General features: G+C 32.7%; 1 protein-coding gene across 1 annotated transcript in view; it reads right to left on the bottom strand.

Moving 5' to 3' along the window:
* Positions 1-18681, bottom strand: part of CWC27 (CWC27 spliceosome associated cyclophilin) — a 155771-nt gene that overhangs the window by 133553 nt on the left and 3537 nt on the right. The window contains exons 2-10 of the mRNA XM_037530677.2: positions 18094-18190; positions 13576-13688; positions 11336-11479; positions 9858-9956; positions 9185-9288; positions 7236-7305; positions 3294-3373; positions 2287-2320; positions 70-227 (exon numbers count right to left, since the gene is read on the bottom strand). Of these exons, the coding sequence (XP_037386574.1) occupies positions 70-227; positions 2287-2320; positions 3294-3373; positions 7236-7305; positions 9185-9288; positions 9858-9956; positions 11336-11479; positions 13576-13688; positions 18094-18190 (899 nt within the window). The remainder of the gene's footprint in view (positions 1-69; positions 228-2286; positions 2321-3293; positions 3374-7235; positions 7306-9184; positions 9289-9857; positions 9957-11335; positions 11480-13575; positions 13689-18093; positions 18191-18681) is intronic.

Genomic DNA, 18681 nt, shown 5'->3' with positions numbered 1-18681 from the left:
AAACCTAATTCTTAAACTGAAGTGTAAAAAACAAAAATGCTAGTAATTAAAAGTATAAAACTCACTTACCTGCGGCTAACTGACTTCTTCTCAACTTCTCCCTCTGCAGCTGATTTAACATTTGCATTGGTGTCCCTTTTTAACTTCTTTGCAATTCTTTCTCTCATCAGGTTCTTCTCATCACTGTCAATAGATTCATCATGCTCTGCATCTTCATTTTCTCCATCCTGTAGAAATTGAAATGGAAGATTTGCTAGGCTCTCCAATTCCTCTTTCACTTCCAGTCTACTTTAAACTCCCTTCATTGTATTCTAGGCCAGTTTTGGGTTTGTTTGTTTGTTTGTTTGGTTTGGTTTTAAATTGGGAAAAAAGGCAGGGAGAATCTGCTCCAGATGGGAATACCCCGGCTGTTGGCTCTAGGCCAACCATATAAAACTCAGGGTTACCTACAAGGGTTGTTTGCTCAATTCACACCTAGTTCCTCTGTGCAGCACAAACTATGCTCCCTCTGTGTCACCCAGAATATTGTGTCCACTTACATTCCTATTCTTTCTTGTGGGAATGTGGCTTCAGAAGGTTGCTGGCCAGCATACTGACCTCAAGCAGGGATTAATTAAGTAAAAGAGGTGGAGAAAAATGAGATTTCTTCTTAGAATCTTAGAATGTTCTTCTTAGAACATTATAGCAATTACTCCTCTTCTCACAACACTCTAGTGGATATGCTAATCACTCATGTTGTAATAATAGAACCACAGAGGAGAGTTTAATTGAGACCCTATGTAATCTGTACCTCCCTGACATCATCTCCTACAACTCTGGGCTAGCAACACGAGTCAGCTTTGGAGTTGCTATTCTCCACAGACTGAAATACTAATTCCAAATACCTGCACCCTTGCTCTTTCACCTCCTTCAGGTCTTTGCTCAAATGTTACTCCCTCAGTGGTGCTTTTCTTTTCCTTTTTTTACATGTTAAAAGGACAGTTTTATTAGAAAAAGGAGAAAGAAAAAAAGAGACACCTGCATGGACACAGGTGGGCAGAGAACTGCTCTCCGTAATGCTTTTCTTGATCACTCTATTAAATTGACAGAACCACCCACCCACTATACCATCCGTAGGCCACTTCCAGAACTCTCTATTCCCCTTCACTGTTTCTTTCCCCCAAAACATTTATCACCCATCAAATGTACTATATATTTTAATACTTATATGTTTATTGTCTCTCTTCCATAATTAAGGGAAACACTCATGAGGGCTAAAATTAATAGAGGAGTGGAGGGTAAAAGGAAGGAGGAGAGAGGGTAGAAGGGAAAGAAGGATAAGGGAAAAACTACCCCAAGTAGATCTTTTTCTTAGTGTGATTCTTTGATCAGATGAGACGAGGTAAGGCAGGATTCTTAACTGAAACTTGTGGACCCCCAGAGTAAGTGGCACTCAAACTCTAGTCCTCAGACCATAACACATGGATTGTTTGCTAAAAGGTAAAATCCTAGCCCTCATCCCAGTCTCACGGAACCAAACATCTAGGGATAAAAATTGTGAATGTTTTTAGTGATATAGATAAGAAATTCTTTAGCTCTAAAAGTTGAAAATCACTGACTTAAGTCTTCCATGGTTGGGCCTCAAGAGATCTAAAAAAAATCCTTTGCAAATTCACAAATTTTTGTTTGAGGATCTGGTATTTTTGTTGAGAAAAAGGTCTAGTTTTAGTTTTGCAAAAGATCTGAGACACAAAAGTGCTCAGAGACTGTATACTATCCTTAGATGACTTCACTCCCACCAAGACATTAAGAACATATGCCTTCTACACATTAAACAAAATTTTGTATTCTGTTTTTTTATAGCCAGTACAACTAATAAAGAAAGATCATTAGTCTTGGAAGAGTTTTCTGAAATGTATGTATTAAAAAGAGATACTACTATAACTGATCAAAGCATTTCCTATATGTCTTATAGGAGCCCACATGAACCTTTAAATGTTTAACATAATAAAATTAAATTAATGACATCTGAATTTTGGGTATTTCAATAATGTTATATGAAAAAATGAGGCAAGACATTCACAGATAGGATTCCAATTCTGTAAAAAAGTTCACATAAACACACACTTGGAAGAAAATGTTAAAATGAATGTTTTATTTTTCAAATCCTTGAATTTTTTTTTGAAAATTTTACACATATAAGCATAAAAGTAACATTTTACCTTTTAAGGGAAAAATAATATTTTGTAAAAATTTTGGATTTCCAATAAATTTTTTAAATGTTATTTATACTAAAATTATACTCACATCATCTGAATCTCCTGCTTTTTCACCTTTTTCACTATGAAAAATAAGTAAAAGCACATAAATTTTTGTTTCAAAATGAAAGCAAAAATTATTCAATAATCCAAAATTTTAGAACGGCTTAATGGTTTAAAAACTTTTTCTCAACATAGGGATTTCAGAATGGTATTGTAAAGCAAACCAGAACATTCTAAAAGGGAGTTCTTTTAATAATAGAACAAGAGGTACACTCCATTTACACATATCCTAATTCATTAGAATTTGTTTATAAAACAACAAACCAACCAGGCTATTTTTAAGAACAAAGGGGTAAAGAAAACAATTTTTGCTATTGGCTTATAATCTCTGGCTAAAATAATAATCCTTTGAAAGGATTTAGGAATCCTTCAAAGGATATTAACAAAATACTATTTTGAAATACAATTTTTAAAATGAGCTAATATAAGTACAAAAGTACTACCACTTTGAGACACTGGTCCAATGTATCATATACACTTCCATTTAACAGAAAGCTATCTTTCCTTCTCAAAGAGAAGCAGTAAAGATAGTAAGACAGTAATATATTAAGGAGAGTAAGATAATTTTCTGAGGTCTGTGATAAATAATACTCAGTAGATAGGCCCAAAACATGGCAATTTCATGACAGAAATCCTTCAACTCTTATTTGTTTACCCTTGATACTAATTGAAACAAAATATTTCAAGGAAAAAGTTAGCAAAGCAACTATATACATTATACTGTTAAAACAAATAGTTGTTTAGTATTCAAACTCTATCCCATGATTTAAAAGTTTAACAATTAAGTTTAAATATAATTAAAACAGGTAGATGGCAGGAAGAGTGAACATGATTAGAGTACTTTTCTCCATTATGCTAGTTCTACTACCTCCATTAGTTTTTTTGGCTGGGTTAAAAAATGGGCTTATGAGAACTGATTGCTTACTCATAAAGCAGGTAAGAAAATTACCTGAGCCAGAAAATAACTTATGATCACACAAGCACCATACTAACCTTTCAACAACTGGAACAGAACTGAGATGTGGGTCATCCTTAAGCAAGTCGTGACTACTTTTGCTTTTTCCCTTCATGCTCTAGAAAGGAATGTACAAAATAATCATGAACTAGGGGGAGGGGGGGAACAGTCTTCCAAAAGGACATGTTAATAAATTTACATAAACTCTAATACTGATAGAATGTGCTTAGCAAAAAATAAGTGTTCCTGAAAATTTCTGCAGGTTTTCTTATAGATAAGAACCTTAATCTCTCACTGACTGAAAATATTCTTTTAGAAACACCTTTTTCTTTCAAAAGTAATATATGCTTAAAAATAAATCCATTAATTATTATTGACAACCACTAAATCCTCATTATGATTTACATGCACTAAATTAATTTTTGATCCACATTATTAAAACTTAGAAGGTAGATCAGAAGAGCAATTTGAAACACACAGTTATTCTTCAAATATAGGGTCTACACACTGCACAGAATCACTTTAAAAATGTGTGCAAGCAACCAAATGAGTACCCATATGAGGTACTATTTAACCAATGGAAAAGATACATAGAAGCCCCTATAATTATATGAGTTAATTCCTAAAATTTAACCAATCTATCTCTCCTATATCTACCTATATGAAGGATGACTGTGGAAGTTCATGTTATATATATATATATAGCAAGAAAGAGCATGTTTTCCTTCCCTAAAATTCCCTTCTCTGGCATCTCCAACTATCAATGTTTATCATCATGTAATTCTCTGAAAAATCCTAACAGTTTAAAAATCAGAAATCTTGGAGGCCACTTAATTTAATTTCCCATCCAGTGTAGGAATCTTCTTAACATTTCTACTAATTAGCCAAAAGGGGTCTTAACACCTGAAGAGAATTTATAACCTTATATACACATATAAGTCATTTCTTTTTGAAATTTTCTTTTCTCCAGTTGGAGAATTTGGTGTAATTTCCAACCATCCAACCAATCCTAATTCTACCCTCCAGAACAACAGATGAACTGCATATGATATTAAGCATAATACACAGACCTTAGTTTAGATACAAATAAATTGGCAAGCACAATAATAGCCTTCCTGAGGCTATCTACACTGTAGTCCTCAAAACCATATACCTTGATATCTAGCCCAGTAAAACAAATTTTGGAATTCCAACTTCCAGAACTATATATAAGACACTAAGCTTTTTTTGCTCAAGTCACTAAATTTATGGTAATTTGATAAAGCTGCAATGTGAAACGAATACAAATATAATAACATTTTCTATTAGTTAAATATATACAACTAGAAAGATAAGTAAATTGAACTTTAATAGAATTTAATGGGGTGAAAACATTTTATAAATTAGACTGTTCTCCCCCTCTGACAACCTCTGTGCAAATGGCCTACCAGCACCTCCCAACCCCACCTCCCAACTTTCTGGAAACTTTAATTTCATAGGATAAGCAAGAAGAGGATAAAATATTCTTACTTCATTCTCAAAAGTGGTATATTTTTCAATTTAGGCTAATATAAGTTCTTCTGGGTGAGAAATTTCAGACTTAAGGTAAAAATGTTAATATATCTTGTAGAGAGAAAAACACAATATTTATCACAGTGGATGTGTTACAATTTAATAACTGTATTAAAAACTAGTTACTGAAATACTTTTATAATGCACCTCCCATTTAACTTGCCTCCTGAAAACTGCTTATCTGATTGTAAGCTTTCACTTGAAAAGTATTTTCCGACATCTGCATTTCAGTTATACACAAGAATTCGTGAGTAAATGTTAAATCAATACAGATATTTAAATGAAGCTATTATTCATGAGAGGAATTATTATTTAAGAAAGCAGTGTAAAGGAAGGTATCTTTCAGATAAAAACTTCAAACATTTAAAGCCTAGGGCCACATTTTCACGTAATTTTTTACTTCTCTAAAATATATGCAGTTCCTCAAGCATTCGCCATGGGAGATGGTTTTTGGCATCATTCTTATCCTCCTCATGACCCACCCTTCCTCTGGATGCATCTAGTTTGTCCATATCTTTTGTAAATATATCAGAACTGAACAAAATATGTCACTGCAAATGTGACATTAAAAAAAAAAGTAAAGAATGTTAAGTCTCCTATTCCAGAGACCGTACTCTTAACAACTCATCTACAGTTTGTTCTTATATCTAGTTTAAAATAAACTAAAATAATTTAAAATAATGTAGAGAATTTTTATGTACTCCTATTACATTTGATTTCAGTAGTTCAAATTATCAGCACAGGTTGACAACAAAGCAGTCTTTGGGCAGAAGTATCCAGTCAGTTATAAGTCCATCTGATTGGACTATCTCCCAGATCATATTTCCTCACACTGTCCACAAGCACATCATGAGAGACGCTGACAGTGTGCTTTCCTGAGCTCCAGATATGCTGTTATGCCATCCCTATCATGCAATCCTATCAGAAAGGAAATGAAGTCAGTCTGGCAAGTCACTTAGCCAGAGTCTCAGTTTCCTCATCTATAAAGAAAGGAAATTGAACTAGATCCCTTTGAGCTATAAAATTCTATTATTCTAAAAGAGATTTTATCAGGTAGTAGAAAGATACTGAAATAAATAATGAAGGAAAGCTAATCCATGTGGGAGAGGCACCTTGTCATGAATAAATGAGTGGGGGGGAAGCAATGCCTGTAATCCCACACTGATAATCCATAAACCAGAGGCAACTCTATCTTATTTCTCTTTTCATGTAAAGCTCAGCTCCAATTCAGACTTCACCAATTTTTAACTTGTGATCAGTTAAACAGCTCTGGAATAAAGCTTAACACTATGGAGTCACTGAAAAAAGAAATTTGATAAGGAGGTGAATAATGAAACAATTATTTTCAAGCCTTTTAGAAATATTTAATTTCATTCAACCACTGAGACTGCAAATTGCTCTAGGTCTTTGTAAGACACTTACTGACTTTGGTTTTAGTTATATTAAATGCATTTAAAATTCATACACAAAATTGGAAAAATATACATTCTTCTGGTTATACTTCACCAATATTTCAGGCTACCCTTTCCTTTTCTTACCAAAGTTTCATTTAACCCAAAAGGCAAAATGTATTTGAGGGTGTTCAAAGTCCGAAGACTAGTACAACAGCAAAATAAACAAAATACACCCTCCATTCTGATTCTCCCTAGAATTTATCTCACGCATTCTAGAGAGATTTCCTTTCCTCTAAGCCAATAATTTTCTTTTTTAAAAAGATTTATTTATTGGGCCTCCCCCGTGGCGCAGCGGTTGAGCGCTGGGTTGCGAAGCTGCCCGCAGCCTCTGCAGCGCTGGTTCGATTCCCGGCTGCTCCCCGGCCACCAGAGGAGGGTCCCACATGGTGCGCAGACCTCTCCTGCCGCCCGCTGCTCCCCTCAGCAGTGTACTTCGGTCCTTCTGCCTGCTCTGCTCCCCGCTCTGGCTCTGGTGAATTCTCTCACCCTCCCGCACTTCTGACTGTACCCAGTGCATGTATAAACGAAAAACGAACAAACAAGTAAATAAATAAAAAAAACATGCCTCTATAAAAAAAAAAAAAAAAAAAAAAAAAAAAAAAAAAAAAAAGATTTATTTATTTATGCATACAAAAACTGGGGTACAGGCCAGAGGTGGGATATGAGAGGATTATAAAATGTCATAGAAGGAAAAAGGGTGCTTCTAGTTTATATAAGATTTATTATCAGATGTATTCTTTGGGTTAGTCTCACAATGTCCAGTCTTCTAGCTCCCATTTTCTGAGTACCATAACAGTAATGAATATTCTATTATCTTAAAAACAAAAAAGTCATTTTATGAAATTTGTCCAATGAATACTTTCTGAATGTGTACCATGCAAAATGTGCTTTACCAGGTATAGCAGGAGATACGAAAATAAGTATGATATAGACCCTCAGCTTTTTATAATTCAAAAAACGGTAAATTAGTTTTACCTGACTAACTCGATTTACTTCCTCCTCTTCTTCCTCAGCTTCCTCTCCAAATGAAAGCAAACTAAAATTTCTAATCAAAAAAGTAAGGAAAAAAGAATGAAAGAAAATTAGGAAGAAAAAGTTAAACAAAAATAAATACCCTATTTTCAAAGTCATACAACAGAACTTACAAAAAGGACATTCTGACTGTTTAACAATATACTATATTAATTTGTATTCAGCAGAAACATATTAAGGATCTGTGGTTTCAGCATGTTTAAGTTTTGACCTGAGACCACAGATGTTTCCTTTATTGAATAAGCTACTTATTAAAAATCCATCCTGAATACTACCATTAAATGTGTGAAGTCAAGCATGACAGAAATAATTAAGCATTTTATACTTATAAAAACTGGTTAGTCTAATGGAAATTTCTGAAAAACTAGTAAATATATAGTCCAGCACCACAAATGGGAAACAATTAATCTAGTGTCTGCCAAAATATGTTTTAATATTTTAAAAGGATTGTTACACAAAATTATCAGATAAAAAAAATACAAGCAATAAACTTAAAAATAGCCCTTAGGGAAAAGAACTATATTTGTCTTCTTTTATCCTTCAGACTAAAGACATCCCCCTAAAAAAGATAAGTTATTAAAACACTATCTCAAATATTAGAAAAGTAAAAGATTTGGCATAAAAGAATTTTTTTTCAAAGCCATAGATGCAATCAATGGCTACTGCTTCAACCCTCATATGAATTAAAAACAAAAACAAATGCTTGCAACCTTTGGACTTATTGTCAAGACAAACTGTACTGTTGAAATACTCTCACTGAATATAGTGAAAGCAATATTTCAGCCAGAGATAAACTGGTCAAAATAAATCAATCAAAGAATAAAAAGAAATTAAATATATAGTTACTTATGAAGATACTCTGACAGAAGGCATCAACTGCTTATTAAAGTGTCTGGCTCATATCTGACAGTTTATAAAAACAATGTGACTTATTTATACTGTAGAATATTAAGGGAAGAAACAAATATGTATTGTTTGATACACTACACTATTACTTGTTTTTGCATATCCCTTCTTATTTAACCTTTATAACAAAAAGCTGTTGTACCTACTATAATTTCCATTTTACAAGATGAGGAAACTGAAGTTCAAAAAGGTGAATAAGCTTTGCTTCTTATTAAGTGATTAGGCAGGATTATACTTAGAACTTTCTGAATCTCACATTTATAAGTACAATGAAATACCCAAAATGGATGCTACAATACAGTAAAAGAGCAAGTTGAAATCCAACTCTTTGATATCTATTTTAACAAAACAGGCAATACTAATAATCTAAAGAATATTGTTCACAAAATATTGAGACATTTTAAAAAGAAATTTCTAGTTTTAGGAAAACTGCCTCTTTTTTTTAGTTTTATTTTTTATTTATGATGTATCATTATTTTACATCACCATAGTTCCCCCACCACCAAAGCACCCAGAGGCCTCCACCTTAGTTCACTGCGTTCTTCTCCTACTGGGAAAACTATCTTCACGAAATAATCCAGAATACAGAAACAGCTTTCTGTTTAAAAATATTTATAAGAATAGTTTTAACAGCAGCAGAAAAAGAAGTGAAAAGTTTAAATTATGGAGCCAGCAGTCATCATATTATTCATATTTTACCTAATAAGTTCTTTACAGTAAGCATATATTAATTGAAAAACAAGTAAAAAAATAATTGCTAGAATGACAAAATATTAATTAACATATATCATATGTTAGCTTAAGTTTAAGTTGTATACTATATTTGAATATTAAAAAAAATGCACATTTGGAAAAAAAACTGATATTCTCTCTGGCCCCAAATGGCCCTTCCCTCACTAGTAACAAGTGTTCTAAAGGAAATAAACTGAAATAAATGAATCAACGTTGCTATTCAAGCTGAAGAAAAATGTTTCTACTATGATTACTTTGTGCCTTTGGGTTTCAATTTCTTTACTTCCTCCTCCAATTTCTCTTTTTTTGGTTTTTTTATTTCTCTTGGGATGATGTCATCAAAAGGATTAAATAAAACCTGTACAAACAAAATAGTTTAAGGACATTATTCTCTTTTTTAAAGTCACAAAAAATTAAAACCCATATTTAACTGCAGTTACATTAGTCTCTCTCTTTTTTTCCCACAAAACCACAGCAAGTAGAGTAGGAAATATACTACATAAAGTGCTACCACTTACATGACCTCAGATTCTCCCAATAACCCTACATGCTATTGCACAAACATTTACACAAGAGAAAACTATTCAAGAAAACTTGATACAGTAAGAGTTAGACAAATCAGGTATTCTAACTCCAAATCATATGCTCTTAAAGATCTTGCTTTCTCAATGACGGACCACACTTAAATTACCTAGGAAGTTACTTCACTGAGCTAAATAAACCTACTTCCTCTAACTTGCACTTATGAGTATTTCAAAAACTCTGATATAAAAAATAATTCTTAATCAGAACCTAAATAAATTACAGAGATAAAGCCTGAGTTGTGATATTTAGGACAGTCTTCATCCAACAGTTTAAAAATATCAATAATCAATTTCTCTTAAATGACAATTTAAGAATTGTATCCCATAATAAGCATGTTCCTACCTCGCAACTTTTTATTTTGTGTGGATTTCGTGGTCTTTCTTCATCATCAATGTCTACTTCTGTTAGTCGTAGCATGTTATATACTGTATCTCCTGTAACCTATCAAATAAAAGAGAAACTTTAATTGTAAATTATTGCATTTGCTCTTCTAAATAAGAGGGGGCTTTGAAAATATTTTTTTAAATAAAAGGAGATTTCCCACTTTACATAAGAGCATGTATATGAAATACTCAAATAGTAACTTCATGTTAAGAGAAAAAAATCACAGATAGACTTTAACCCCTCAATTAGTTTTTTGGGAAATTTGCAAAATATACTAGTAACAGTTTTTATTAAAATATAATGTCTAGTAACCTCCTACTAAAGGGCAATTTTTCATTCAAATATAAATGAATTTAGAATTTAGAATAGGATAAAATAATCAAATAAGAAGAACCATGTAGTGAGTGTTTTGCATACATCATCGTACTTGATCCTCACAAGCAATCTAAAAGGTACTATCATTATTTTCAAAGAAGTTACAAAGAAAATTGATATTCAAAGAAGTTACCTAGCTTGTAGTGATGGTTTTCTGACTTCTAACACTAAGCTATACTCTGTCTCTATATAATTTATATAGTATCAGTTCTAAATGGTGGTACAGAATGGCAATCTAAAACTCATTGGATTACATGCTCTTTTTTTTTTTTTAAAACATAGAATTCTATAAACATAAGACAACAACCTATGCTGGAGTGGCTCAAATTTGCAGACACATTTATTTCTTAACTAGGTTGTGAAATATTAAGGAACAATATTGTTTTACATATTTTAGCATGACTCCTTTCATTCAACGTTTCTCAAAAAATTTAAAATAATACCAGCTTTCCAATTGTTCTAAGTTTGTTATTTTCCTATTATCATCACAAAATCCAGTTTTGCCTAGGATGTGGGAAACCAACCCTACTGGACCAGCAGAGGGAGCTGATAGACTAGTGATGTTAAGCCAAGACAACATGAGAAGAACAACAAAAGAAAACCTTCAGAATTCCCATTTAAAGAAAATTCTATGGGAAGTACATTCCCTGATATGACATTTAATGGATTAAATGGGTTAAAAAGGTACTATTCAAAGCAGCATTTCCATTAAAGTTTTAATGCTGACACAATTTCCACCTTAAGGGGAACTCATTAATATTTAAATACTAAAATACTAAATTTTATTGCCTAAGTATCTATCTAAAAAATGTAAAAACAATATCTCAGTGACATAGTTTAATAACATCAGTATGATTTCAGAAAAAATAAAGTCATAATCAACGACTTATGGAAAAAACTTAAAAAAGAGCACAGGTGTGTTCCCTCATAGTTCACTATATAGGAAAACATTCCACAATTTTTAAAAATAATAAAAAAAAATCCTAGGAATATTTTTGTAAAGCCAAGTCTTAGGCAAGTTAATCATATCATCATAAAAACCAAAATAAGTGGACACGAACCTTTCCAAAGATGGTGTGCTTATTATTAAGTTCATCAGCTCTACCCAGGGTAAAGAAAAACTGACTGCCGTTATCATGCGGACCAGCATTTGCCATGGCAACCAGTCCTCTCCTATTAAAACGCAACCGTGAGTGAAATTCATCCTGAAATATAATAAAGAAAGGATTTAGTGAATGACCTCAGTTATAAGGCCCTTTTATTCAGCTAACCAGCAAGGTCCCATATAACTTCAAACAAAAAAAAAATTTCAGTTTTAATTAACTCATTTTCAAGTATAATTCAAATCCAATATTTATTATTCTTTCAGTGCTACTTAACTTGACTTCACTGGCATATACGTAAATCCTAGTCATACTCAGCCACAAGTTTAGCCTATTTTGTGGAATACTGTATACTTATACATAAAGGAAGGGTACTCAAAGGGAAATAAATTTTGAAGTCTTTCCCCTATTTTTCCCATTCTTTAAAGTCATCAAATAGAACCTTCTATTATTCTTCAGAAAACCACCGTGAGGACAAAAATAACAGTAGAAAAAAGGAAAAAAAATTAATAAAATTATTAATTGATTACAGTTGATTGATTACAGTTTTCAACCATTGCCCCTCACTAGCCCATTTTAACAACTGGTTTCTTCTTTTTTAATTCAAGGAATCTATTATAATTATGTTATGTGCTTTTACTGTTTTGTGAATTTTTTCAGTTTTCATAAGAGCAGGAGCAAGTCTTTCTGGACTTGCTGGACTCATTTGTAATATGACCATATTAAGTAATCAATGCTTTTCAGAGAGGAAGTTATTTTTCTTTAATAAATAAATTCAAAAATTTGAACTCATATTATCATATCTCTGTGTACTATATTAAAATGATTTAATTAAAAAATGACAAGATAATTGTGTTACCTGAACATAATAAAGCAAAATTCTCAAGTTAGCAAGGAATTGTCTCTGTTACACTAAATAGAATAAAAGAATGCTTCTTACTAGATGGAAGTTTCAAAAATCATGAGACATCTCAATTTGGTAAAATTGAAACAGTCTAACAGTGACATTGAAACTTTTTCATAACCATTCCATATTTTCTTATCATCAGGAAATTAAAGCAAACAGTTACAAGATTTTTCTCAGGAATCAGACAGTGACCCAGTAAATGATTAAATGAAACTCCAGATACTCTATCCCATTAGCACAAACATGAAGTCTTCTAAAACTCCTGTATGTTAAGAGCTATTAATGTTACCAAAGAACGTGGTATTAATATATAAATACAACTTTTATCTTTTAGTTCAACCCACTGTTGTCATTCTTAATATCTTAACTATTACATTATTTTTTTTTTCATTTTAGATTTGTATTGGTGGTTAAGAAAATACTAACTTATTCCTGATTAATACTCATACATTTTTCTAACATTTTTTATGTAGCTTTTTTTTTTGTTCCTCTTATGATTTCTTTTCATGTTCTGCATTTAATGCTCTAGAGGTCTATTGTATACAATTTAGAATGAATTCTGCTAACAAATGAATTGTATATACCCAAAATTCATATGCTGAAGTTCTAACCCCCAATGTATTTAGAGACAGGACCTGTAAGGAGATGAGGGTAAATAAAGTCATAAGGAAGAAGTCCTAATTCCACAGGACAGGTCCTTTATAAGAAAAGGAATAGACACCAGAGCTCTCTCATTCTACCCTGTGAAGATACAGCAAGAAGGCAGCCATTTGCAAGTCAGGATAAGAACTGATCATGAACTTGATCTTGAACTTCCTAGCTTCCGGAACTATGAAAAATAAAATCCTGTTGTTTATTTTGTTTTGGTTATAGTATTTTTGTTATGGTAGCCCAAGAAGAATAATACAAATTCCATACAAAGATGAATAAGGTATTTAAAAATAGAATAGCATATGCAAAGTTCTAAAAATGGTTTACATTTACAGAGTTGCAGGGATCAGATACAGTCAAATATCAGGATATATGCTATGTAGTCTTTTTTTTTTAACACACTTTCCTCCCTACCATCTTTAGCTCCACCTGAATTCATTCTAGCATCCAAGTGTGCAGTAATACAATTTAGAAAGAATGTTTGAAAAGGTAATTGCTGCTCTTACACCTATATAATCCTCAATGTGTGATTTCTGTGCATTAGAGTAAAATGCATTTTGTTTTTTGGGGGGGCAGACACAATCATTTTTGATTAAGTAACCCAAGCTGACTTGCAAATAATAATAAAAATCATTCCCACCTTGAATGGGGCTCCATAGATAGACTCTCCACCAGTCCCTGTGCCAGTAGGGTCTCCCCCTTGGACTATAAAGCCAGGTACAACTCTATGGAAAATGGTGTTGTCATAATATTCTGGAAAAAAATTAAAAGTAATTTACCAAGGTCTAAAATGAATTATATAAGTTTCAAAATTAATGGAACTAAAATCACAAGACTTTCCCCCAGAGTTTTGGGTTTTTTTTTTACCTTTTTTTTTTTTAAATTTTTTTTTTTATAGAGGCATGTTTTTTATTCATTTATTTGTTTGTTTGTTTGTCTGTTTTTGTTTATACATGCACTGTGTACAGTCAGGAGCGCGGGAGGGTGAGAGAATTCACCAGAACCAGAGCAGGGAGCAGAGCAGGCAGAAGGAACGAAGGACACTGCTGAGGGGAGCAGCGGGCGGCAGGAGAGGTCTGCGCGCCATGTGGAACCCTTCTCCGGTGGCCGGGGAGCAGCTGGGGATCGAACCGGCACCGCAGAGGCCGCGGGCAGCTTCGCAACCCAGCACTCAACCGCTGCGCCACCGGGGAGGCCCTCCCCCAGAGTTTTTAGACTACTAAACCAAAACCTTTACTTTCCTTTTATTATAAATATGTACTCAACATAGTACAACTTCTACATAACCCATAATTGTTGTATTTGTTTCCAGGATTCTCTCAAACACTGATTACAATTTCCAAATAAAAATTAGAGAATTTTGATTTTGGTCAAGGATTCTCAACTGGGAAAGAGGAGTGGTAATTTTGTTCCCTAATGACACTTATCATTGTCTGGAAGTATTTGGTGGTCATATGTAGGAGGTGCTACTGGCATATGGTGACCAGAAGCCTGAGATACTGGACAGGACAACCCCATAACAAAAAAATACTAGCCCAAAATGTCAACAGTGCTGAGGTTGAGAAAACCTGGTAGAAACAAATACCTATTTCCTAATTCCTCCTCTTCTCCCCATGTACAATAATTTTATGCAATATCCAGACACAAAATACATCAAATTATTCATTACAGATCTAGCTCCATAAATGTATCTTCCTTAAAAAAACTTTCAACAAATAAAAGAAATAATAAACATAATAGATAATTGAGTCCAATTAGTCTCTTGGTAAGTTTGCTAAAATGAAAGAAATTAACACTATTCATATAAAATATATCATTTGGAAGTTATAAACATACAGGAGAAATCACAGATGAGCTCTTAACAGTATTCATTATCTGGAACCTTTCAATCAGTAGGAGACTTCATAGAAGAGAAAGAAAATGGGCAGGTAAAAGCATCTCAGAGAGGCAAAGCATGTGCAAAGAATTTGGTGGGGGTGGTAGGAAGAAAATCAGAGTTTATGTTAATAGCAATGGTCAATACCCATGTAAAAATATTCCCAACATTACTAGTCATTAGGGAAATGCATTTACAAAATATAACTGGATATAAAATACATATTTTAAAAAATCTGTATTCTAATCTGTAATCTAAGAACTGTATCCAGTACATAGGCTAGATTGCAAGAAGTAGAAAGGAAGATCATTGATATTTTTTTTGTTCAGTCTTTTTTCCAGTGAAGAGTTGTTGAGCTATTATATTCATAAGTTTCCCAGTACAGACAAGATCTCCTTGGTTAGAGACAAAAACTGTACAAACTGTACAAAGTATCCTATATCCCTACATAACCATTTATTTAGACTATCACTGCACATAGCATTCAGGAGTTCTAATTCGTGCCTTTTGGCTGCTTAAACTCAATTTTTTCATTATTAAATTAATAATACAAAATATTCTGAAGATTAAATAAAATAATGTGGAAGTAACTAAAAATTTTCAAATTCAACACAAATGTGAGGTCAAACGTTACTATCTTTACTCAAATTCTACACATCCATTCACATTTTAATATAAAACCTACCCCAATATATATCATAAAATGAAAATAATCCTTTAGGCCCATAATATGCAGTGAGTCACATTATTTGAGCACATGATGAGAGAGAGGTCAGCCAGAGAGAGAGAGAGAGTCAGAGACTGTTGTTCCAAGAGTTAAAATACGACTATGACACTTCTTAAGATGCAGATTCAAGAATTCTCTGGGAAGTAGGATTGATAACACTCAGATATCTTCTAGAAATGAGGGAAAGGACAGACTAAGAACTTCTCTTTAACTATGAACACCACTTTAGTTGAGAGCCATGTCTAAGTCTATGCTCCCACTTCGTTTTTATTCATTTGCTTTTTAATTTTCATTCATTGCTTTTTAATTCTGGAAACCATGACTTTCTCTTTAAAATACCAAATATAAAACTAAAAAAGAGCTAGAAATTGCAAGACTTGCTTAAACCTTAGACTCAAAGAATTAAACAGGTTTCTCTGAATTATATTTTTAATTCTTGACATTATTCATGGTGTAACTTATTTAAATGATTCTTACTTAAATTATTCTTCTCTGGCTTCTTCTCACCTTTATAATAATAATTATATCTCTTACCTGTTCAAGTAAGAGAACTGCTTTAGTTACTTCCTATATTCTTTCTTTTTTCTTCCTTCTTGTGTTCTCATAATTAGGGGGGAATTGTTGTAGTAATTAACTTTCATCATCATCTAACTTAAGAATCTTATTTCTTCTTCATTGTCATATTATAACCAGATGTTTTCTGTTTCTTCCATTCACCTGGTCATGGATTGTTATTTGCCATTCATTCTTTCTAATGTTTTTATACTTTCACTCTTTTCCTATAAAACGTAAGTCTTTGATTCTTCAAAACTTCTTTCCAGAAACAACTCTGACTTTTGTCTAATGTGTTTCTCAGCTCTGTTGACAGTTATTTGAAGCTTCTCTAACCGAACTACCTATCTGACTCACTTTCCTTCCTGCCTGCAATAGCAATTATTAATAATGGTCTTTGCAGATGTCTTTTCTCTTTTTCTTTTTTGGAAGGTATTGGTTTTTTTTTTTTTTCTGCCTAGGTTTTTTTCTTTCTTCAATCTTTCAATGGTAAGTATCTATTTGTCTGATTATCTACTAGGAGAGTTCTTCCTGTACCCTTCTACTGTTTATTTTGGATTCTCTTTCAACCTTGCTTTTGACCAAAACTTGTTTTCTGCTACCAATTAAACTTGTCTGTAAAGTTTATAAGCTCAGATATATTTTAGAAGGACAGAGAGTTGCCACCAATGGAGATATTTAAAACCATATACAATGTAGTCTAAAAGCCAACAAGTTATAAAAATGTTTGGACTATTTAGTTCCTAAAGGAATATAGTAAAAGAAAAACACTCAAGTGGATTTAATTCTATAAAGCTTGATAAAAAGAAAAAATAGGGCCTCCCCGGTGGCGCAGCGGTTGAGTGCTGGGTTGCGAAGCTGCCCGCAGCCTCTGCGGCGCCAGTTTGATCGCCAGTTCGATCCCTGGCTGCTCCGTGGCCACCGGAGGAGGGTCCCACATGGTGCACAGACCTCTCCTGCCACCTGCTGCTCCCCTCAGCAGTGTACTTCGGTCCTTCTGCCTGCTCTGCTCCCTGCTCTGGCTCTGGTGAATTCTCTCACCTTCCCGCGCTTCTGACTGTACCCAGTGCTTGTATAAATAATAAATAAATAAATTTAAAAATTTAAAAAAAAAAAGAAAAAATAGTCACTTTATGATGCAATCTAAAAAACACTATAGACATATAGATATTGACCATCATTGAAGGCTAGATGGAAGACTTCATGAAGAAAGTGGAATTTTGAAGACATTTAAAAATATATAGGCTTGAACAGTAAAGAAGAAAAGAGAAAGTATTTCCAAAAAAGACAGGATATGTATGAAAGTGAAAATGGGAAAGAACTGCTCAAAAAATAAAGGTAAAGCTGAACTGAAACCATGTGGTTATTTAGGGGAATAAAAAATAAAGCTGGAAAGTTAGAAAGCCAAGATGTCTGAGGATTCAAATACCATAAAAATAAATAAAAAGGTAAAGTCAATTACAATGATGTGGAAGAAAGTTAAAACAGTCTAGGAAAATAAGCGGGTAAATTTGGCTTTACAATGGTTTCATCACAGTCGATGGCAGAAGATTTGAGTAGAAAAGTCCACTGGGCAATGAGATATATAAATTGGGTTTAAGAACAGATGAAATGGCTAGATGTGTAAGTTATAAATACTCCCATCACTGGGATGAGAGTAACAACTGAAAAGTGAAGACAGTAGAGAACTAGAGCCAAACTTAGGCAATACCCATAGTTAGAGGATGAAAGAAAGTGGGAAATAGCAAAGAGAACCAAGCAAAAATGATAAAAGATTATTTGATAATAAATTTCTCCATTAAAGTTACATAGATTCATTTCAGGAGAAATTTTTATCGGCTGTCACCATTTCTTTACACATAGCTTAACACCTTAACCTCATATCAACTTCTATCACTTATTACCTAAGTTAGCATGTCTTCAGTGTTATGAAAAGAATACACTGCCATTTATATTTAAATTTACAAAATGTATCCTACAGAATAAAACTTAGGCATGATTACCTTCTAAACAAAGTTGAATAAAATTTCTGCAAGCTTTAGGTGCTTCTTTTGACCACAACTCTATGTCAATATCTCCAGCTGTCGTTTTCAATAAAACCTGTAGAAAAAATATTACATCATTATATTAAGGTATCATTCTGATATATATTCAGGGGAAGTGCTTGAAGCATCCTCTAATGAGTTTTCAATTTTAAAATAAAAATTAGAAACTTCTCTTGGCTTTTGTTGTATACTCAAAAATTTTCAAATATTCACCACATTTGTATATTCATATTTTTCAAATAACATTTTCAAAACTAATTTAGAAAAATAAGAAAAATAGCATATGCCTTTTTCATCAAAAAACCTCATTCACTTAAAAAAATCAATAATTTAACTTGTTTTAATTAAGAAAGTTTCCCACTATATTACATTCAATAAATTTGTAACAAATTAAGAAACTAAAGAACAATAAACCCATGAAATTTTGAAACTACAGGACAATTTTACAATTACCTTTTTATATATACTTTCTCATTTAAAAATCATGATCTTTCTCATTTATAAAGCAACATTCTTAAATCTAATTCTTTGTTGTCTCCTTACTAA

This window comes from Talpa occidentalis, unplaced genomic scaffold (assembly GCF_014898055.3).
Source record: "Talpa occidentalis isolate TD23 unplaced genomic scaffold, MPIMG_talOcc4v2.1 talOcc4.6, whole genome shotgun sequence".
NCBI lineage: Eukaryota > Metazoa > Chordata > Mammalia > Eulipotyphla > Talpidae > Talpa > Talpa occidentalis.
The sequence above is the reverse complement of the archived record's forward strand: the minus strand, read 5'-3'. Positions and strand labels throughout refer to the sequence as shown.